Raw genomic sequence first — 23,924 nt, 5'->3', positions numbered from 1 at the left:
TGGCTCTGAGGCACAAAAAGGGTGGCAGAGGGGCATGGCTGACAAAAAGCTGCTCACGTCACGGCAGCCAGGAAGCAGAGCCCAAAAGGAGGACCAAGGAGGGAGATGCACCCTTCCAGGCCACCACCCCAGTGACTTACCTCCAACCAGGCCCCACCTCCTCACAGCCCATTCATCTATGAACTCATCAGTAAATGAATCTAATGATGAGTGTAACGCACCCACGGTGCAGTCACCCTCCAAGAGCCTTGCCTCTGAGTACATGAGAGTTTGGCGGGACGTTTTAGACCTAGACTATAACATTCAGTCTGGCCTTCTGTACAAAGAAGCACTCCCTCCCTCCCTTCCTTCCTCTCCCCTCCTTCCTTCCTTCCTCTCCCCTCCCCTCCCTCTTTCTTTCTTTGTTTCTTTCTTTGTCTCTCTCTCTCTCTCTCTCTCTCTCTCCTTCCCTCCCTCCCTCGTGCTGGGGAATCAACCCAGTGTCTCACCCATGCTAGTCAAGTTCTCTACAACTGAGCTACAACCCCAGTCCTTTTCCTTTTATTTTGAGATAGCATCTCACAAAGTTTCCAAGGCTGGTATGGAACTTGGGATTCTTCTGCCTTGTCCTTTTAGCTAGGATAGGCAATTTTTCTGATCTGCCCCAAACTCCATGTATCTACCTTCCTTCTCCTTGTTCCTGTTCTGATCTCAGTCCTTGCATTTTCTGGAAATAATCTATGTGTCCCTAAAGTGTCCTAAAACTTCTAGTTTCATGTTTTCAACTATGCCCTAGGGTTAATTTCTGCAGAACTTGCCCACTAGCAAGTCCTCATCTCTTCCCCAGCTTGGACCATGTGGCCTCATGATAATTTTCCCATGAAGGAATAGGCATTTCTATAGGAAAAAGTAACTCATAATGCTTTCTGCAGCATTTGAAATACTTAAGAATCTCACACTGGCATTTTCCTAAGGATGGCATTAAGTTCCCTTAAGGGAAGAGGATAGAACGCTGCCAAATACTGTGAGACTTATCTTCTTTGGTTTCCCCATCTGTAAAAAGGGAGAAATAATCTCAGTTCTGCTCACTTCTCGAAATTATTCTTAAGATTGAAAGAGATAATAGATGTCAATTACTACTTGCTTGTTAGAAGGCCTCAGCAGTACACAAAAGGGAGCATCCTGTCATGATTGTTTCTGCTTTGTTTTATTTTACTCACATAGCCATGAAGACATTCTCATTGGAAAATCTCATACAATTTGTATTGTGTGGCTCTTACGTGCTGGGCACTGTTTTAGATCTGCCCTGCACATCAGGCACTAGCCATACTTTGCTATTGAATGTGTAAAACGTGACTCATGTGACTGAGGAAGTAAATTTGTAAATTTATTTAAAGTAACATATACTTAAACATAAAAATTATAGTCGGATGTGGTGTCACCATTTGGGTGATAAAATGTAAAAGTTTACCAGGGTTTGGTGTTGCACTCCTATAATCCCAACATTCTGGACACTGAGGCAGGAAGATCATAAGTTTAAGGTTAGCTTGGGCTGTGCAGTGAGACCTTGCCCCCTTCAAAAGAAGAAAGAAAGACATGATCTTTGCTCCCACCTTCTCCTTCCCACCCATCTGTCCATGGGACTTTTACTATTAGCTCATGGACAGAGCCACGTATACACTTTTTTAAAGAAGAGGATTGATCCATAACTTGCTTTTATCAATATCTTTTGGAGTTTTGTCTATGTAAATACATACATATATACCTTATTATTTTTAACATCTGAAGAGAATTCCTTAGTTTGAACGAATCATGTATGTTCATTCATTCAGTGAACTAATGCTTTTTGAGACCCCACTATGTGTCAGGTATTGGCCAAAAGACTGATGATAAAGCAGTTTCTTATAGACGGGCATTTACGTTATTTCTAATATTTTTCTATGACAGACACTGATACAATGACCACTCCGATACAAGCATCTCAGTCTCCACGTAAGGGTTTTCATTGGCAATGATCCAACCAAGGCACTTTATAGGCCAAAGGGCTCAATGGCATTTTTAATATTTTTATCTCAGGTTTAATTTGGATAGTGTTAATGAGACAGGTAAATTTGTGATAAAAATCCAGCTATTTTACAGATGGACAAAAAAAGTCGCCCAATAAGATACCCTCTTGAAGGCTGAAGAATTGTCCAATTTCCTTTTACTATGTGAGCGTAGTGCTGCCCAGATCCCACTCATCTTGCAATGTTCAACTCAATAGATTGTTATCAGATGTGATCGCTCCTGCCTCTATACCTTGAGTATGGCCCTGTTCACATACTACCTTGTCTCATAAATGGATTCTATTATAGACTTTCATTTTTTTCTGAAAGGAATAGTGTCTTTAATTCATCCTAAATCCTCCCTCAGTGTGCAGCACTGTGCTTTATATTTATGCAATTAAATAGAAGTCCTAAAGTGGAAAAAGTAAAATCTACACTCTCAGGTATGAACATGGAACCCACACAATGGCCAGATGGTGTCTGTGCACCATCAATGTGACATACACATCCCATGGCTCTAAGGCTCTGCAGAAATTGCCTTTTTCTCTAACTCCATTGAGTACCAATCCTCTTCCTTCCATGCTCCAGACTAACAGTCCTTTTTTCTGGTTTTTAAACACACAAAATCTGCTTCCATCTCCAGCTCTTTGTTCTTGACATTTGTGCTACCTGCAGTGATCTACCTGCTGCTACTTTTTCTTCTGCTTTTCAAGATTCAGCTTGATATTCACCTCCTCTAAGAGGCTTTTCTTAACCATGCTTCTAAATTAGCTCTCCCCTGAAAACAAGCAGGAGTAGCTAGCTATCCTATTTTCAGACGAAATAGACTTCAAAACTGATCAGAAGAGGCAAAGAAGGTCACTACATACTGGTTAAAGGAACAGTTCAACTGGAAGAGATAACAATTGTAAATATAAATGCAGTGAACATCAGGACGCCCAACTTCATGAAAGCAGTACTACTGAAAAAAAATCAGATAAACATCAACACAGTTTTAGTGGGGGACCTCAATACCTGACTATGACAAACAAATTAATTAGGCAAAAAATCAAAAAAGAAATACCAGAGTTGAACCACATGTTTGAATAAATGAACTTATAGTTATCTACAGGATGTTCCTCCCATCAACAGGATATATATTCTTCTCAGTCACATGTAGCATTTTTTTCTAAAAACAGACCACATACTAGCCCATAAATCATGTTTAAATAAATACAAAATGATCAATATTATACCATACATATTGTCAGATGACAGTGCAATGAAACTAGAAATCAATGGCAAATGAAACCACACAAATTATGGAGATTAAACAATACAGTCTGGACTAACTAATGGGTAACAGAATAAGTCAAGAAATTTGATAGTTCCTAGAATCAAACAATAGTGCCAGTACATTGTACCAGAACTAGAAGCATGGAACACAATGAAAGCAGTCCTAAGAGGGATGTTTATAGCTGTGAATGCCCACATCACAAAAGCAGTGTGCCCAAATAACCTAATGATACACCTCAAGATCCTAGAAAAACAAAAACAGATCTAAAGCTAGTACAAAGGAGGAAATTACAAAGATCAGAGCAAAAATCAATAAAATTGAGACAAAAAATACAAACAACAATGAATTGGAGAGGTGATTCTTCAAAAGAATAAACAAAATAGACAGATCCCTAGCCAATCTTACAAAACAAAAGAAAGACAAGACCCATTGAATTTAGAAATGAAAAAGGTGAAATCACAACAGACACCACCAAAATGCAGAAGCTTATCAGTAACTACTTTGAAAACCCATAATCCAAAATATTAGACAATCATGAAGAAATGGACAGATTCCTAAATACATATTAATTACAAAATCTGAACCAAGAAGATATAAAAACCCTAAATAATCCAATACCAAGGAATGAAATCAAAGCAGTAATAAAAAACTTACAACTAAAAACATCCCAGGAGATGATGGATTCAGCACTGAATTCTATAAGAACTTCAGGAAAATCTAATGTCAATACTACTCAAATTCTTTAATGAAATTGAAAGGGAAGGAGTACTTCCAAAATCATTCCTGGAAGCTAGCATTTGAATCCAAAACCAGACAAAGGCTCAACTGAAAAAGAAAACTACAGGCCAAGCTCTTTAATGAACACAGATGCAAAGATCCATAACAAGACACTGGCAAACAGAATGTAACAAATCATTAAAAAGATCATGCATCATGACCAGGCTTCACCCCAGGGATGCAAGGATGGTTCAACATATGCAAATTGACAAATGTAATATATCACATAAATAGTACAAAAATCACAGGATCATCTCAACAGATGCAGAAAAAGCCCTTGACAAAATCCAACAGCTATTCATGATTCCAAAAACAAAAAACCTTGAAGAAAATAGGTATACAACAGTGATGGCAAACTTTTTTGAGCTTTCAATGATACAAACAGCCCACCGCAGCATGCATGCATTGGTTCGGCACCACTAGTATACAAGAACCTTATCTCAATCAGATAAAAACTATTTATGACAAACCTATTGCCAACATCACATTAAATTGGGAAAAACTAAAAGCTTTCCCTCTAAAATCAGGAATAAGAAGAGCATATCCACTATCACCCTCATGGCTCTGACGCAGCTTCCAGGTTCTCTTACGAGGAAAAAGTATTATGGAGGGGATCAAGAATGAGCTACATAGGCATTCACAGAATGGAGGACATGAACTGGTGCTGATCCACCTCTAGGAAGCAAGTAACAAATTTTACACACACACACACACACACACACACACACACACACGGAGTGCAAAGCCATGATTTATGACAGTGCCTCTGTCTTTAGAAGACTTCTAGGTCCCAGGCTCTTTAGGACCCTGTATCTGTGCTGTATTGGGACTCATGCAATGGTTGCTTGCTAAGAGACTTGGTGGTTTCAGGGTTCACAGAAATCATCAGGTATGCCCTTGTTTCCATAACAAAGTCTCCTATGGAGGCCTGACTGTTTGCTCTTCGAAGTTGGGAAAAGTAGGGAAAGTACCACATGGGAAGTGGTTAGAATCCTCTCAGAAGGGTTGCTGGAAAGGCTCCCCAGATTATGGACCACTTTCAAACTCTCAACAAATAAAGTAAGAAGATAGAAATCTGCCAGGTTCAGTGGAGCTTCTCACTTTGCTCTTACGGAGTCACTAGTGCTTCAAGATTCCTGTCTTATTTCTGTTTTAAGCATGTGTGTTTTATACCTAGGCAGATGTTCTTTGATTCTTGGAAAAAACAATTTCTTGGACGCTGGAGAGGATAACAGTAGGAAATGGAGGGGTAAGGTGGTTATGGGGCACTTTTAGCAAGTCCTCCAAACCCAGGCCATGGCCTTCCCCGTGGCATGACACCCCAGTCCTGGCCAGTCACTGCTGAACCACACAACCTGCCTCGGGCTCAGACCTAGCCTTCCCCCTCCTGGGTGAGGGGATGTCACCACAGCAGGTCACAATTCCTGAAACCTGCTCCTTTCCAGGGTTTGCCCGTGTGAGGTGGAAGGCTGGACAAGAGAAGAGTGTGGCAGGCGAGGAGAAGCCGGGAGAGTCTCCTTCTGCCAAAACCCCGCTCTCCTTCCTCAGACAGAGGCAGAGGCGCAACCCTACCTCGCAGGAGCACACAATAGGCGGCTGCTCCACGCTGTGGCTGTGTCGCAGCCCCTTGCCGCCTGGCTTTCCGGGCTTGCGGGGTGGGGGCAGTGAGACTTCCCCAGGCTTCCCGGGGGGACTGCGCAGCCTTTGGGGCGAGAGTGGAGCCGTGGGGCAGAGCGCGGTCCAGTCTCGGAGGCATTTCATCACCCCTCTCGACCCTCCTCCCGCTCTACACTTGAAAAAAGCAGCAGCCTCATCTCGCCTCCCGGATGCGGCTTCACCAGCAACCTCTGCCGCGGGCGGAGCCCGACTGGTTGCCACTTCCCCCCTCTTCCCTCGTGACCCCCGCCCCCACCTCCAGAACTCCCTCCCCCTCCACGCACCCTTCCCCGCCCGACACACCCTCCTCCTGAAGCGGGCGGGACTCGGGCTCCCTCTAGACGGGCGGGCGCTGCCGCTGCCGCCTTCGCCGCCGCCTTGGGGCCGGACGGTGAGCAAGCCGAGCGAGCCAGCGAGCAAAGGGAACGAGGGAGGCGCACGGGCGGGAGGGAGGAGCAGCGGGAGCCGCGGCGCCGCCGAGCTGCGATGTGGCCGGCCGGCTTGTAAACACCGGCATCAGCAGCGGCCGCGGCCGCCCCGGCCCGGGGCAGGGAAGACGCTCGCCGAGACCTGGCCGCCGCCGCCGCTGCCATGGCCGAAGTGCGCAAATTCACTAAGCGGCTCAGCAAGCCCGGCACGGCGGCCGAGCTCCGACAGAGCGTGTCCGAGGCTGTGCGCGGCTCCGTGATGCTGGTGAGTGGCCGAGGGACGGGACGTCTCGGGGGACGCGCTCCTGCGGGGAGCGACGCGGTGGCTTCCCGCGCGCGGGCCCGGGGCAGGAGGGGCGCCTGGGCGGCCGCCCAGTGCGCTGTGAGCTCTCTTTCTCCGCTCCAGCAAGTTTTCGCGCTGGCGGCCGCCTGCCGGGGTCCGACTCCTAGGCGCCCGCTGACAGCGCTGGGAAGCCCGGCACAGCCCGGGCGCGCGCTGGGGTGGACGCCGACCCGCAAAGCCGCGCTCCCACCCTGGGCGGGGCGGGGGCGTAAGGTGCAGAGCAGACCTCTCGCAGCTCTGCGCCCGGCACAAAGAGCGGGGTACCGGGACACAAGGAGTGCCCGATCACCTCGCGGCAGGCACCTGAGGCAGCCTAGGCGGAAGGATGCGATGAGCGTTTTGCAAATATACACTCACGCGCGCACACACAGCGTGTACACACAAAAAAAGAACCGCACCCAAAAAACCCTGGGCGCCCAAGCTCGGGCGGGCGGTGAGAATAGAGGAAGCAGAGCAACTTCCTCCTGCTACCGGGGAGAGAGGGTGTCGATGGGTGTTGAAGGGGTGCTGGTGCTGCCACCAGGGAGGGAAGGAATTGGGAACAACGGGGTTCCTCGGGAGAGTGGACTCGGGGTAGCTTGCGGATGAACGGGGGTGTCCCCTGAGACCCATGAGCGCTGCAATGGCAAGGGGACGAGGTTTAAGGGAAGATGGGTTGTGCCGGTCCAAGGACGGCAGGTACCCACCGCTAGGGACTGGACGCACCATCAGGGCGGCAAGGTTGGGGGATGGTGGGCCAAGAGCTCGCACGCCTGAGAGCCCTCCAGGCGCACCCTTGGCTACGCCGCGATTGTCTCGCTAGGGAGGGGAATGAACTGTGCTAACCCGCACTTGCCCCTTCTGTTTTCAAGGCAGTGGTGGCCAATTTCCTGGACTAGCGAACAAACCCCAAATAAGCAATTGGATTGGTTAATTAGCGTGTGTTTTGTTAGTTGGGTCTTTGGAAAAATTTTTGTTTGTTTTTGTCTCTCTGCTCTCTCTTACAGTATGTCCTTCGCAGTGTTTAAATTTCACCATTAAACAGAGCGTTTTTTTGTTAACACAGCTTGTCGTGGGAAGAGAACTTTACAGCTTTTCCTTGTAATTTTTCCTGTTGATCTTGTAGAATCAGCAATAAAAGCAACATTAAAACAAGGTCAGGAGTCTGATCCCAACAGTAGAGAAAGTTGACATTAGTGAGAGTTCTGGAGGAGGATCAAAGATGAAATATGTACCTTTGAGATAAAAATCTGATCCCTAATAGCTACAACTGTGCAAAGCCAAGTGACTTTAAAGAAATCTCTGTATCATGGCTGGACCCTTGGAAGTTTAATCCTGCTGTTTAGTGAAGCTAACCCTAGACCTTTAATGTTGTTTCAATGGATTTGGCTTATTGTGTGTTTCATTCTGATCTGGGAGGGAGGACCTGTTGAGGTCAAATTCGAACCAAACTTGTCATCATAGCCAGTTAGGAGAGGAAGACAAGTTGTGTGCAGGGCATTTATACCAGGGCTCTCCTCTTCGTGGATTATCAGCAAGTGATTCAAGCTGCATACCACAGGGAACACTTTCCTCCGTTTAAGAAGGAAAACCTTTCCTGAGCAGGTTTGACTGACCCTCTGCCACAGCATGTGAAGGGAGCTTCGAGGCAGGCAGATGGTCTCAAGAGAATAGATGAAGGGCAGCAAGACCAGCGTTTGACTTGCTACCTTCTGCCGCAAAAAGTTAACATTCTAGGTTTTTAGGTTTTGTGCAACACCGATGCAGCTGCTCAAACTGTTAATGGGAGGAGACTCTTCTTGGAGCTACTGTCAGTAGCCATGGTTTCCCGTCAGCCTAGTTTACATGGGACCAAGGTCTCTGATTTTTAGCATTTATACCAGACAATGCAGAGGGATGATATTTATTCATTACTTTAATTTTTGTTTGTTTGTTTTTTCCAGTACCAAGGATCGAACTCACGACCTTGCACTTGCCGGGCAGGCGCTGTGCCGCTGAGCCAAATCCCTAGTCCTATTCACTACTTTAGTATGTGGTCCACATTGAGATCTTAGGAATGGGGAGGGCACAGTCTAGTAATAAGTCAGCCAGTATCTGATGCACCCCTAACATATGCAAGACACAATGCTGGGTGCCCTATAGTTATAATGAAATGAGGATGGCTTTTTCATTTGTTTTCTTTAGTTCCCATTGAGGTTGTGTGTGTGTGTGTGTGTGTGTGTGTGTGTGTGTGTGTGTGTGTATAGGTCAACAGGAAACCCAGATCGTATACAGAAATCAATTTTAGGTTCTTCCTAGCACCTTGGAAAATGCTATTTGTAAGTAGCTCACTCCATTAAAAAATAAGGAAACAGCTTTGAATAGAGTGTAGGCTCCTAAATGACTCTCAGTCAGTTTCTATCTCTTTTCCTCCCTCCCTCTCTCCCCTTTCTCTTTCTCTCTCTTTCCTCTCCCTGCATTTCTGACACAAAGAGCTATGAAGCCATGGGTAGCTGGAGAGCAAGGACAGTATTGCAGCTGCCACCAAAACTTCTGATTTTTTTCTGATTTAAGCCCCATGTGTTTATTAAGGGACAGCTGTGGTAGGATTTACACTTGCTGCTGTGAACCCAAGATACTAACGTTAGAGTTTCAATATGAATTGGCGTCATTAGCGCAGCAGGCCAAGCTTTCCCCAATGTATCTCTCCTTAGAACTTGGAAAGCCCACCAAGCTGGACAAATACACAGTATTTCCTGTGTAGGTTTTTTTTTTTTTAATTCTACAATTGCACCCTTGTTGGCACGTTGCTAACATTCAGTTTTGCTCAATGTTGGAAAAATTCGGAGGGACTGGACTTGTGCTATATATAGCATATTACTGTGTATTCAGGCTTTCATTCAGAATTTGTACTTCCATGAATCTGATAACTACATAATGAAGCAGACAGAGAAAGAGGTTGTTTCATTGCTGCATGTTCCTGTAAGTTCAGCATTTTTATGAAAGTCAGTTTTAAACCAGGGAAAGGGATAATTACAGAATCATTATTGGCAATGATAATCTTAAGAGTGGCTTGGGGAGGAACATTACAACTGAGAGTTCATGTGAGTAATGGAGAAGAATTTACACATATACATGTTTAAAATACAGAGTTTTAATGGTATTTTGTGATAACTCAGGATATAGCTATTTGTGCCTCAAAGACATTTGATAAATCTGTTTTATTATATCTACTCTTGAGGACCTACTGTGTTTGCTTGGTGTTCTCTAGCTGGCATTAGCCACATTTCATGTGATGACTTCCAGAGAAGGAAGATCTGCAGGAGCTGAGAAGGGCTAAAAGGATCTGCAGCTGTTGATGTCCCCCACCAGCCACTGCCACTCACAACTACCTTTGTAGAGAATGTTTGTTATATTCCCACTTAGGGAAGCACTGAAAACCAACGGAGCTGCTCTCCCCAGGAATTTGTGGAAAGTACTTAATATAAGACAATCTGCACAGTTTCATTGGTAAGGAGGTGAGAACTTACAGCATGGAATAAAACCACTTTCAAATTGGGCTTTTCCCAGTGTGAGTATTGAACACAGGGCCTCATGCATGCAGAGGCAGTGCTCTACTACTGACCTACATCCCCAGCCCAATTTGGGCTTCTTGACCAAGTCTCTGAACTGAGACTTAGTTCAGTAATCAAAGAGCTGAGAGAGGAAAGTTGACCGTAGCTGGCATTATAGTATGGGCTAGAAAGAACTTAAAGTTGATTTTTGTGCATATTCTGGATGTCTTGTTCACACACACACACACAAACAAACAACCTAAGCATGAGATTTATCTTGTTACTTCTGTTGGCTTCTCAGGGTTAGAAAGGCCTGAAAGATTAAGCCACTCCTCAAGGATATGTCCAAAAGACTGGTGCACTTTGCTGTGAAACCAGAGAGCCCTTCTTGCTGAACCCTTACTTGAGCACTTCATAGTAGAATTTGTTTTCTAAGATAAATGTGTTTTAAAAATCCTGTGCATTGAGTCTTGGCCTCTTTTAATCTTGAGGAAGACTTAATTTTGATCACTTTATTAAATAAGTGCATTTTTTTGTAGAAAAATTAGAAAAACAAAAAACTTAATCATTACCATCTCATTACTCAGAAGGAACATTGTTAATATTCTGTTAATAATCAAATGTGTGTGTTTCAAAACTCTCTGTATCCATACATGAAAATGTATGAATTGAAATACATCACAATCTTTTAAATAATTTTTTTCCATTTATCAATATCTTATGAACATTTCTTCATGTCAGTAAATATAAATTTACATAATCATGTTTAGTAAGTCTGCCAACAATTTCACTGTAGGTGTACCAGATTGTGTAGGTTATGTTATGCTATTATAAATGTGAGCCCATGGACCTTTAAATTTAAGATAAATCAGTTCCTAAATTGCATTTGCTGAAGCTCAGGTGCTCAATGGCCACGTGTGCCTAGTGGCTGGTATAGATACAGAACATTTTCATCATTGGAAAATGTAATCTTGAATAGCACCAGCCTAAATATTAACTGAATGAACATCTTTTAGAAGGCATTTTCCAACTTGGTAGATTTTCCAGTTAGGATAAATGGAATTGCTTGCTCAAGGACTATATGTGCTTTTAGTATTAAAAAGTCCTCTCAAACTGATGCAGTAGCTCACACCTATTACCGCAGCTACTTTGGAGGCTGAGAGTAGAGGTTTTTTTGAGACGGGGTCTGACTATGTAGTTTAGGCTGGCCTTGAACTCACTATGTAGCCCAGGATAGTCTCAAAATTGAAGCAATCCTCCTGCCTCAGCCTCCCAAAATACCAGGATTACAGGCATGTGCCACCACGCCCAGCTGGAGGCTGAGACTAGAGGATCGGGAGTTTGGGCTCAGGCTGGACATCATGTGAAGACCCTTTGTCAATAAAAAAAATAATAATTCCTCTTAGCACTGGGAGAGTAGCTCACTGGGAGAGCACCTGCCTAGCATGCTTGAGGCCACGGATTCCATCTCCAGCACATCCAAAAATTTTCCTCAAACATGCTGTTAAATTGCTCTGCAGAAAGTTATTCCAGTGTACTTTTTCACCAACAGACTGTGAGGGTATTCATTTCTCTTCTCCCACGCCAACACTGGTTAGTAATATTTTTTTATCTTTGTAATCTGATAGGACATAGTGTTCTCATTTATATTTCTTTGCTTATTTGAACAGGTTCCCATATGTTAATTGTTCATTCATATTTCTTGTTTTGAGAATTTAAGTGAACTTTCTTACAGACTTATTTCCTTATTTTCAGTTCTTGCAATAGTGGCCTCCCCTGCCTCTACCCGAAGATTCTGTTTTGCTGAGTCGGGAGTGGGTTCAGTCATGTATGTTCTTTAAAACCACCCTAGGTAATTCTGCCATGCACAGAAATGTTTATCTAGGCCATTTGTCCATGCAAGGCAGGAATGTCTCCAGGACACATCTCTGACAAATTTTTGTGTAGCTCTTGTTGGTTAGAGGGCTGTGTTAGAAAAGTTTCTTGAGCTGAAATTTACTCTAAGTTTCACTGTGGGTCTGGCCCAGCTCTGCTCTGTGGAGCCACATAAAATGTTTGCTTCCTCTTTCGCATGACAACCCTTCAAATATTTGGAGACAGCCACCATGGTTTTGAGGGGAGGAGGGTACTGGGGATTGAACCCAGGGACTCTGCATTGAGCAACGTCCTCAGCTCTTTTTTATTTTTGAGATAGGCTCTCCTTAAGTTGCTAAGGTGCCCAGGCTGAGTTCAACTCGTGATCCTTCTGCCTCAGCCCGCCGGAGTGGTGGGATTACTGCTTCCCAGAGTGCCTGCCTATCATATTGTTTTAAAATTCACTCTTCACAAGGCCAAAGAGCCTTCATTTCTTTCCTTCTTTTGTCCTTGATTTGAAGATTCTTCACATCATGGTCATTCTATTTGGGCTCTTTTCCAAGTTCTCAGTGTCATACCTAAGATGTGAGGGGCAGAACATGTGCTCAAGAGTCAGAGCTACCCTTGAATTTGACATCTACCACCTACTTGCATTGTGAACTGAGGCAAGTATCTTGATGTCAGTTTTCTCATCTGTGAAATGGGGATCAAGAGTAGTACCTTTTTTAGGAATGATGATGAATAAAGAAAGTAATGTGTACAAAGTGTCTGACAGATAAGTGATCCATAAAGGTTAAATGAGTTGATAAAAAAAATCCAGTATTCTAGAAGGGTCTACCATAAAATGTTTCTTACCCATTCTGGATATGAGCCGAGATATCAGGGGCTGTGTATTTATGTTTATTCCAGTACCTGACAGAGTGCCTGGAATGCAATAGATACTCGGTTCTTGTTTTGTGGGAAATACGAAGGCAACAGTGCCTTGAGCAGCAGTGCTCTGTGTGGGATATTCTCAGTTTTGGGAGAAGAGCCTGGGGAGGCCAGGAATCTAGTTAAAATATATAGTTTAGGAGAGGGTAACAAAGGTTTTTACTGAGGCAGTGAGAATGGAAATAAGGGGAAGGTGTGAGACACTTAGCAAAAGTGATAACATCAACGGGATTTGGTGATTCTTGAAGGGGGAGGAGAAGAGGAGAAAGAGAGGAAAAAGACGGAGTCAAGATGATTTTAAGGTTTCTCAGTTTGGGCTAACAAGAGGAAAAGTGTGCTTGGTGATAGGGATAGGGAACAGAAAATGAGCAACTTCTACTTGAGAGAGGTGTTAGGGCAGAGACAGGTTTCAGTTAAGCACAGTGGTGGAGAGAACACTGTAAGGGTAGGCTGTGCATGGAAGGTTGTGTTTTGGCACAAGACAAGTTCTTGGCGGCAGAGAGGTGGGTGTTCCAGCTGGGTTCAGGAAAGGGAGGCAGAGCCAGGAAAGGGCTAGGGCTGAGCAGACAGATGAGATTGTAGACAAGATTAGCTGATTGCAGAGGCTTGCACCTTTGGGGGTGATCACAGAGTGGGAGGCAGGGTGTGGAGGAATAATCTGGAGTCCAGCCCCAGACTTCCAGTTAGCTCTAGCTCTCATGGTCTAAGCAGCAAAGTGTTAGGATGAAGGGCTGACCAACCTCCTCCAGATGCCCAGAGAGACTAATTAAAATAGTTCCTGCCCTGAGGACTAACAAGCCAGAAAGACAGATTATTTTTTGTGGTGCTGGGAGTCGAACCGAGGGCCTTGTGTGAGATACTGAGCTATACCTCCAGCCCTAGAAAGGAAGATTAGCTACATGTAAATAACTGAAATAGAGAAGACAGAAGCCAGGTAGGATGCTAAAGGTTTTTGCCTTTTTTCTGTGGTCAGTTACTTACATCATGTCTGTTGCTTCTCCTCCAACTTCTGCCCTCTGTTCTTTTTTGTGATCCTTAAGGTTTTTTCAAGAGTTTGGTCCTTCCTGGTTTTAACAAGGTTAAGTAGGCCTTTACTAATGAGCACTGTTAATCTCTGTGGTATTTCCCACATTTATTTTGACTATAGTCCCTTCCCTCCTATGGATATGAGGAGAATTAATGGTACCATCCAGCAGGGTGAGAAATCTGTACATAGTGTACATGTGTGACTGGCCTTGGCATTCCCTTACTTGATCTCTATAGACTGTAAATGGTTGCTCCCTTCCCAAACGCCGTTTCACTTAAAGACCCCCCCCCACAAGCTTTTCTTGTTGGAATTCAGTTCAGAGGATTAATTTGTATACCTGATTTCACAATTTCCTGAGATACAGAATTGTCAGTTAGGCATATTGAGAAATTATTATTTTTTAAAAATAAACATATTTAACACAGGAGAAGCCAGAAACCATACGAGGGAGGAGCCTGAGTGCTCTCGGTTTTCTATAAATTCTAAGAGTACTTCTGATCTCTTTGCTTTTCTTTAGCCTTTGTCATGAGGGCAGAGGAGTTCTTGGGTAACATTGGTCAGTCATTTGTCTCAGCTTAGAGCCAGATGCCTTTTTGATTCTTTGCAAAGCTCCACCCTGGAGGATCCCAGAGCCATAACTGGAATGAGACAAAGAAACAGTCTTGGTGAACTGCTATTGCCTGTAACCTCATGTTTCCTAGAACAGAATTGGTAAGACAGAGCATGGGCTTTGGAAGCACAATGCCCAGGTTCAAAGTTCAGCACAGCTGCTTGCTAGCTGGGTGACTTTGGGCCAGTTATTTAACCTTCATCCCCCATGGGCTTATTGAAAGGCTTAATGGAGTTGTTGCACTCGAAGCACTTAGAACAAGGTTTGGCAGTAGTAAGCATGACTGTTAGCTCTTATTATCATTCGTAGTCTTTATGAGGGGCAAGCAGAGCCTTTTGTGTGTGTGCTGCAAATCAATAATGAAAAGATGAACTGGCAGAAGGAGAAGCAGGTACTCTTGCTTTCTTATTGTCTTGCTTTAGACCATATCCCAAAGGGGTAAGCCCCACGCCTGACCCGAGTCAGACCCTTCCTGGAAGAATAAACTGGTAGATACCTTTCTGGTAGGCTCTTGGTAATATCCATTCCCAGTCTGATTTAGTCATACTGAAAAGAGTAGTGGATGTTAGTTAGGCCCTGGGTCTTTGGCATTTCCTGCCTCCAGATCAGTCTGATGAGTGACTGGGAAGGCTAGATGTCAGGGTGGTGGCATGTTAGGGGTGGGGACACACACACATGGTCTATGCAGAAGCACCCGCCTTTACGCCAGCCTGTTCAATGTAACTTTTTTGGTGTGTCTTTTTTTGGTGTCTTTGTCTTTTTTACAAAGACAAAAATAAAACAACACAAAAACAATAAAAACAATACAGAATTTCAAAATAAGATGACAGGGAATTAACAGTGGTTGTTATATTGCATATTGTTATCTTCAGTGTAATTTATGCAAAGAAAGGAATAGAGGAGAATGGGGATTTGACACTCTTTTCTCTCCCAAAACTTTATTGATATCCCTTTCACTCATTAATCCTCATTTTAAAATAATCAAATGGATGTTGAAACTCAAATGCCTCTTTTGAAACTATTTTGGAAACATTTATTTTAGTGGAAAAATATAAAGCTTAAAGGTCTCCTAAAAATTAATATACTTTATTTTGGGTGTGGTGCTGGGGATGGAGACCAAGGTTTCATACATGCTAAGCACCTGCTCTGCCATTGAGTTACACACCCAGTTTTAATATCTTTTATTTTGTCTTTTTGAAACAGGGTTTCATTATGCACTTTGGGCTGGCCTTGAATTCACTTTGTAGCCTAGGCTGGCCTTGAACTCTCAGCAATCCTCCTGCTTCAGCCTCCCAAGTGCTGGGATTACAGGCGTGTTCCACTACACCCGGCCTTAATATCTTTTTATAATCAGTTATTCTGGTTTTGTGATAGCAGAGTAAATCATGTGTACAGTTTTCCATCAGAGGCAGTATGGTGGGAAACATGCCAAATGTTCCAGCTACACGTGGTTTCCCTATTGTCTGTGCCCAGCCTTGCACGATCCCGCCTAAATTTGCTATTAATGATTTCCTCCAATTCTTCTCCACTTGATTTTTATTGCCTATGGAGTTTATTGTTCATGGGAAGTTTTGCTTTTCTTGACAGCTTATGTTGAATTGTATATGTTTGAATCTGCTGAGAAGTACTGGAAGGTATTCTGATATGTAAGCTTTTTCATCATATTGCTTTCCCTAATGACTAGAGATATTTTACTGGGTGAGATTTAACTAAGAAGTTAAATCTCCTTCTGCCAGTTAACTAAGAAGTTCTCTGAGACAGAATATTTTTATTTATTGAAGTGTTTCAGTGAATTGTTTCAGAAGCCTGGTGAATTCATTCGTATATTTTTTTAAATGACGACATGACTTTGTATTTTTATAGCTCCAATCTTAAGAAGTGTTAAAATACTGTGATGTCCATGATCTCATATAGCTATGGGTCGCTGTTAAACACATATCACATTGTCATCACTCCTCTTCTATACTTGGGGAAACGGAGGTCCATGTTTGCTAGATGACAGAACAGGTAATAAACTCCAGGTGTCTAAAGCGCTTCAGAGTTAGCGTGTGAAGAAGCGTAGAGTGTGTGTGCCAGAGGTTCCACAGGAAAGGAAGTGGAGGGAGCTCTTTTTGTGTGGTTTTGGTGGTGATCTATGAGAAGCAGTGTTTATCTCTAAACAGGCCTAGGTCTCTTTAGTGGGAAAGTATAAAAGGTAAGGACAAAAAAATTAAAAAGAAAGGGATGGGCTTGTTACTAAGAAATGTAGACGAGGTCAGTATAGATTTTTCCTTCCCAAAGCAAGCCTAAGGATTTTGAGGCCTGTTTGCAACTGGACATTCTTCCTTTCTTTGCTCTTTGAATAACTATATGGAAAAAAATCTCCAGAGTACTGGCTCTGCAGAAGTACCTGGGATCATTTTCATGGAACTGTTTTTATGATTTGTTTTCAAATGGGTTAACACTGTCCAAAAATAGCAGCATATATATTTCCCTCCATGCCTTTTATATTAGTAGTTTAGTTTTCCCGTTTGAGAAACAGCCAGCTTTATGCCTCGCAGAGCCTGTTGTCACAGTGTTCATGGTGTGAATGGAAAGTGTTGTTGGCGTGGCTGGTTTATTTTTATAGGTTCACAAGTTCCTAATGCTTCAGTGCATTAAATGGTTTCCTAAAGACCTGAAGGAGGAATGTCTCCTTCCAAGGTGCTAACTCACCACCAAGAAATAACAGAAGTCTGAATAGGGTATGGATCAACTGTTGCATAATTTAAACCAAATTGTTATTTAAAAGCTCACAGGGGCCAGAAGCCTCGGTTGGGGCCAGCAGCGTGTTTATGACATGCTCTATTGCTTGTAAAGCAAAGTGGGCTCTCCCTGCTTAGTTGGGCCCAGGGAGGCTTGCTCCTTCACAACTAGTGACCGACATGACTGCTCACAGAGGAAATTGGCCTCGGTCTCTCCCTTCCTAATGGCCTGGCAGAATTCTCACGGTAAGAGCCAGAAGAGGATTCTGTAAGGCTGCTCCCTTGAATTCTATAATAACAAACCTGGCTCTCCTCTCTGCCTCTCTCCCTCCTACTTATATCTGGAGCCAGCTCAGCGCTGCCCCAGGTTCAGCAACATCAGTGGCTTGTCACATTCAAAGCCCAGATTCTCAGCCTGGAGTTGTACAAGCTGCTGCTTTGACCCTGTCTTTAAAATTGATTTCCAGTCACTGGGTTTTGGTATTGTTTCTTGTCTCCTCTATATCACTATGTCCATGTCTTTGCTGTGGGAACTTAGGGCCTCCTGCATGCTAGGCAGGCACTCTACTGCTGAGGCACACTCCCATCCCCATATGTCCCTGTCTTGACCCGCTTCTAGCACATCCATTCTAGCACATCCATGTCTAACCCCCCTGTCTTGATTTTCTGGTCAGTTGCCCAGCAACTCTAGGAGTAAGTTCCGGTCTTGTTACTGGCCTTTCTGAGGAGGGATGCCCCGGAGTTTCACGAATGCTAGGTGAGCACTGTAGCATAGAGTTATACCACCAGCCACTTGTAAGGACCCTTATGATGACATTGGTGTCACCTGAATGATCCACAATATTCTCATCTCAGAATGCCCCTGTGACCGTAGAATAGCTTGAGCTCAGCACAGCAGGGGAACTGTGGCCTGAGGGAGTAAGTGTCTGCTGAGAGAACATAGGCAGAGTGCCAGGTGAGAGGTCCAGCAAGGGGCCCTGTTGAGGACTGGACTGGATACATGGTGTATAGGTTTCCCATTACTGCTGTAGCGAATGCTACAAACTTACTGTCTTAAAAAAACAGACTTACAGTTCTAGAGGTCAGAAGTCTGAAATGAGTCTTGCTGGGCTAAACCTAAGGTTTTGCAAGGCTGCACTCCCTGCAGAAGCTCTGTAGGAGAATCCTTTTTGTTGCCTCCTTTCCCAGTTTCTAGAGGCTTCTTGTATCCCTTGGCTTCTGGCCCCTCCATCCTCATGCCAGCAAGAGCTAATCAAGTCTTTCTCCTGTCAGATCACTCTGACTCAGCCTCTATTTTCACATCTCCTTCTCTGACTTTGACTCTCCTGCTTCCCTTTTTCACTTATAAGAATCCTTGTTTTGTTTGTGCTCTATCATTGAGCTTCATTCTGAGCCAAAACTGGACATCACTTTTTTTCAGTGCTGTGGATGGAACCCAGAGTTTCACGAATGCTAGGTGAGTACTCTAGCATAAAGTTATACCACTAGCCACTCGTAAGGACCCTTATAATGACATTGGTGTCACCTGGACGATCCACAATATTCTCATCTCAGAATCCTTAATTAAATAAAAAAAGAAAAGCTGTAATTTCATCACACCTGCAAAGTCCCCTTTGCATGTAAAGTAGCATATTCACATTCACTGGCTCCAGGCATTGAGATGAGGCCAACTTGGAGAACCATTATTCTGCCTGCCACATGGGCATTGCTAGGAGTTGAAGACTGATGGGATCCTGGGGTCAGATGGGTCCCCAGCAAGACTCCTGCATTATGACGGAGCGGGAACAGGGACCTGATTGGCTGGCAGGCTTCAAGCCAGATATGCAAGTCTACATGGAATTCCAATGAGGAAGTGCAACCCCTTTTGAGAATTTTGGCTGAAAGAAAACAGTACAGGTTTGCAGCCTGCAATTTCAATTCGGATGTTTTCTTAAATTCTTCATAATTAACTTTTTTTCCCCCCAGAGGACTTCTCAGTCTGGAATTCTTATAATGGGCACTGCTCTCAGACTTGAGTTGTTTCAGGATACAAGCTGGCCAGACACTTAGCAGGCACCTAGCCAGCTGGGGCCTATGGAATTTTCCACCGTCAGCTAAAGAAAAGAGAAAAGAGGTAGAGGTGTGTGTGGGTGTGTGGGTGTGTGTGGAGGGGCATGTTTCAAAGAGAAAGGGATGGTTTCACATCACAGAGAATAACACTGTGGCTGACAAGTCCCAATATGCCTCTCATATGACCTGTAGAAGAGATGCTTCACTCAGCCTGCAGGTCAAGTTAGGACACTTCATTTTGAAGGTAATCACGGAACCCCTTCCCAGAACTAGGCTTCTAAAGCATGTGGTTGAAGAAAGTGGATGGAAAGACTGAACATTTTCTCTGAGTTCCTTTTGGCTTTATGACGATTTCAACTGAGTGATAAATGGAAACTTTCTCTCTCCACCGAATGCAGTCACTGCCATCTCAGAGAGACAAACCACAAAAGCTTCCTGGCTGATCGTATGTGTAGCAGCCCTCCTCACACTGGCTACTGTGATATCCACTGTGATCTGATGACACAGTGCTCTCTGCTCTGAAAGATGACTCTATCAAGATGTGGGTTGGGGGCTGAGGATATAGCTCAGCAGCATAGTGCCTGCCTGGCAAGCACAAGGTCCTGAGTTCAATTGTGAATACCAAACAAACAAACAAACAAATACTGCCAGGTGGGCGTGGTGGCACATGCCTTTAATCCCCGCACTCGGAGGCTGAGGCAGGAGGATCATTGTGAGTTCGAGACCAGCGTGGGCTACAAAGTGAGCTCAAGGCCAGCCTGAACTGCATAGCAGAAAAAAAAAAATGTGGGTTGCATTTTCTCTTTCTCCATCAATTCTAATTGACCATGGCCATATTTCTTCTGGGCCCATCCTATCTTTTTATAGCCCCTTGGGTAACTGACCTGGCTGTGCTGTGTTGAAAATCATGCAAAAAGTTGGAGAAATTCCAGGTTTTGTTTCAAAATCTGTGGAGACAAAATGTGTGTTAATCATCTTCACTTTGTCTTGCCCCTGTAAGTAGGAAACCAGTTCCGATTGTCCATAAAAGCAAATTCAAGTTAAAAATTCACTTATTTTTGGTGGAAATATGTTCCTTTTTTTCTATTGTGTTTACATAAGCACAATCTACTAATTTTACAGTGTGAAAAGCTATTAACTGTAATGCAATTTAACTCTTCTCCAGAAATGGATGTTTACTTTCTCCAAATTATGAGTTCTTTTCCTGCAAGCTGCCCTGCTTGTTTTTTTTTCTGGGAATTGAACCCAGGGCCTTCTGCATGCTAGGTATGTGCTCAACCACTAAGCTGCACTCCTTATTTCTTTTTAAATTTTGAGACAGGGTCTTGCTAAATTGTCTTGAACTTATGATCCATCCATTCTCTTGAGTAGCTAAGATTATAGACTTTTACTTTGTTTTGCTAATGTACTACCCTCTGTTCTGGAGTTTCTCTTCTCACTCACTCTCAGCTGAATTCCATGGCATATGAGTTGTATGCATCATTACGTCATGAGCTTTATGAGACAGTTGATGCCTTAGCGGGCTGGAGCTTTTGGGATTGTGCAGAAAGACCTAGAAAGCAGTGTGTCATTGGAGAGTGAGCTAGAGACAGAGAATGGTGTGCTAAACTGTGGAAGGTAGAAGTCTTGGCTGAGGGAAAAGATTGATATTTTCATTTGGTTCATGGTAAAATCCTAAGGGAAATGCTTTGAAAACTTGATTGTGTTGAATAGAAATAGAAAATCTGTTTCCTGTGGGATGTCTCTCTCTCTGTCTCTCTCTGTCTCTCTCTCTGTCTCTGTCTCTGCTCTGTATCTCTGTAGTACTTGGGGACTGAACCCAGGTCCTTTTCACAGAGCTACAGCCCAGCTCTTGTTTTTATTTTTTTTATTTTTTTATTTTTTTGGTTTTTCTCCGGTACCAGGAACTGAACTCACGACCTTGCGCTTGCCAGGCAAGCGCTTTTGCCGCTGAGCTAAATCCCCAGCCCTCTTGTTTTTATTTTTGAGACAAGACCTTGCTAAATTGCCCAGGCTTGCTTGAATTTGTGATCCTCCTGCCTCAGCCTCCCAGAGTGCTGGGATTACAGACATGTACCTCCATGCCAGACTCCAGTGGTTTCTTTCAAATGGATTTAAACTGCTTTGGGCAAGGTGGTAAAGGTAATGGGAGGAGGCAAAACAAGGGCTTCATTTGCAGGAACCAAGGATTATTTGGCATTACGATAGACCCAGAGACTAGAGATTCAACTATTTAACAGTATTTAATGAGATTAGCATTATATATATTTTTGTTTTGTTTTGTTTTTTGAGACCAGGGTCTCACTGCATAACTCAAGCTGGCCTAGAACTCCACGGATCCTCTTGCCTCATCATCCCAGAATGCTGGGATTACAGGCATGCACCACCATGCCCCGATGAAAGTAGCAATGTATTTTTAGACTTGGGAAGAAATCAGATTCTCTAGACCATGTGCTAGGTGAACTGCGTGGCTATCTGGTAGGAAAGTGGTGAGTAGACATTTATTCAGAACCTAGGGGCAGTATACACTGTCAACCTGCATAATTCAAGACCCCAAAACAATTAATTCATAGTTGAAACCCAGTTCTCCAGCTTAGATTGAAGTTAGGAATGGCTGACCACCAGGTAAAGACCAGATTTATTTGGGGGGGACAAGGGTAGGACTCAGATGCCAAGCCCGCCTGTCCTCTCTTCATCGCCCCTCACCTCGGTCAAGGTGGAAGGCAGATAAGTGCTCACACCAACTCCAGACCTATATTTCTCAACCCTGTTTGACAGGGATGGTAGCATGTGGCGGCTGCCCCTTTGAGCCTTTGGGAGTTTCCCTGAGAGCTGCCCCAGGGCTACTCTGGGCTACAAAGTGAGCTCAAGGTCAGCCAGGCTGACCTCGAGACTTTGTGGTGCTGAGGAACTCGAATGCTAAGCTACCACTGAGCTGTACCTACAGCCTTCTCCCCTCATTCTGCTTTTCCTTCATGGATGCTTCTGGTGGTCCCTTTCTGCACGTCCACCTTCCAGGCCGATCTTCCTTGCGTCAGGCTCCCTAGGCCAGCCTTGCCCCCGCTCTCTCTGTGGCCAGCCCCTCTGCTTCTCTGAGAGCATCATTGTACTCCAGACACACCCCTCTGCTCCCTTCTCGTCTTCTTACCTCATCTTTCCTCTCTCCTCTGTTCGACTAAGAAGTGTTCACCATGGGACACAGCAATCACTGTGTGTGTGTGTGTGTGTGTGTGTGTGTGTGTGTGTGTTTTAACCTTTTCTTTAGCCAAAGATGGAAAATTCCAAAGGCCTGAGCTAGTGATGGCTGGGTGCCTTTTCTGGAAATCCAGTGGCCTGGATGCCAAGGGAATGTCGTGGGGCTGTACATCTGGCAAGGTTGTCCCTTAAAAAGTGCTGGCTTTGGGTTAAATTTCAGCTGAAAGAAGGGGAGGCTCTATCTGTGGTATTAGAGAATCAGAAAAAAGTGTTTAAGAAATGATATAACTACAACTGCCAAGCCCCGTTTACATTACTTTGTTTTTTTTCTGCTGAGTTTGATTGGGAAAGAGTGGCTTTTGACTTAGCAGACCTTTTGAAAGTGAAACCTCTTGCTTGAAAAACAAGGTTCCTGCAGCTCTCTTTAAATGAGGATTTCATTCTGTAGGGGCCATTACTGGGCAGAGGCTGGGTACGTTTCAGAGCAACCCAAGTGGTCACCCTCCAGTTATTATTAGATGGAGTTCAGTGGATGTGCCTCGCTGTCATGCTTCTTGATCTCCCTTTGGAGAAGTTATTTGGGGAGGATTTTGTCTACATATCCCAACAGCTATAACAAGTTAGAGGGAACCATCTGGATGATAAGCAAAATATGATCATCTTGAAATAACTGGAAACTCTACCATTCTGCGACCTCTTGGGAGGGTAGGGGGAAGAACAAAATCCCCAATCCCTGAAAAATACCAACTCGATCTGCATTGGTTCCATATTACCATAAATAAACACTAAGACATCCTCCAGAGGCCCTCATTGTCTCTTCATATCCACCAGGAAAGCCTATCCCGCCTCTGAATCAACTTCTACCACATTCCATCATGTGGCCTGGACTCCAGCCATGCTGCCCCATCCCTGTTTCTCCACATCTCCTGCATCATCTCTTACCTTCATGCCTTCATCACCTGACTCCTCATCTTGGAATGTCCTTCCATTCCCTTTCCTGCCAAAGGAATCCCTCCTGTCCGGCTCAGATCACATTGCCATCTTCTCCATCATCACCCCATTTACAACATATACTTCCTCCTGCAGGCTTATAGCTAATTACTTGTCATATTGGTTTCCTATAGTTGCCATAACAAAGTGCCACAGACTGGGTAGCTTTAAAATGACATACTGCACTTATTCTCTTACTCTGTAAATCCAAAATTAGAATCACTTGACCACATTCCCTCAGGAGACTTTAGGAAAGGATCTACTCCTTGCCTCTCATAGCTTTGGAAGCTTTCAATATACCTTGGCTTGTGGCTGCATCCCTGTAGTCTTGCTTCTGAGGCCACATTGTTTTCTCCTCCTTGATATGTTCTTTCATATACAAAACGACACTTGTGGTAGCATTTAGACCCTTCTTCAATAATCCAAGATGATCTCCTCATCTCAAGATTCTTAACTCTTAATCACATCTATAAAGATCCTTTTGGCATAAGGTACCATTTACAGGTTCCAGAATGAGGATGGGGCCAGAG

General features: G+C 44.0%; 1 protein-coding gene across 2 annotated transcripts in view; it reads left to right on the top strand.

The window, feature by feature from the left end:
* Nucleotides 1-6,038: 6,038 nt before the first annotated feature.
* The window catches only part of Dock11 (dedicator of cytokinesis 11), a 192,474-nt gene continuing 174,588 nt past the window's right edge, over nt 6,039-23,924 (top strand). For both annotated transcript variants that reach the window (XM_005410460.2, XM_005410459.2), the window contains exon 1: nt 6,039-6,426. In XM_005410460.2, the coding sequence (XP_005410517.1) occupies nt 6,325-6,426 (102 nt within the window). In that variant the 5' untranslated portion in view covers nt 6,039-6,324. The remainder of the gene's footprint in view (nt 6,427-23,924) is intronic.

Source organism: Chinchilla lanigera, unplaced genomic scaffold (genome assembly GCF_000276665.1).
Source record: "Chinchilla lanigera isolate Chin_1 unplaced genomic scaffold, ChiLan1.0 scaffold00133, whole genome shotgun sequence".
Taxonomy (NCBI): Eukaryota; Metazoa; Chordata; class Mammalia; order Rodentia; family Chinchillidae; genus Chinchilla; species Chinchilla lanigera.
The sequence above is the reverse complement of the archived record's forward strand: the minus strand, read 5'-3'. Positions and strand labels throughout refer to the sequence as shown.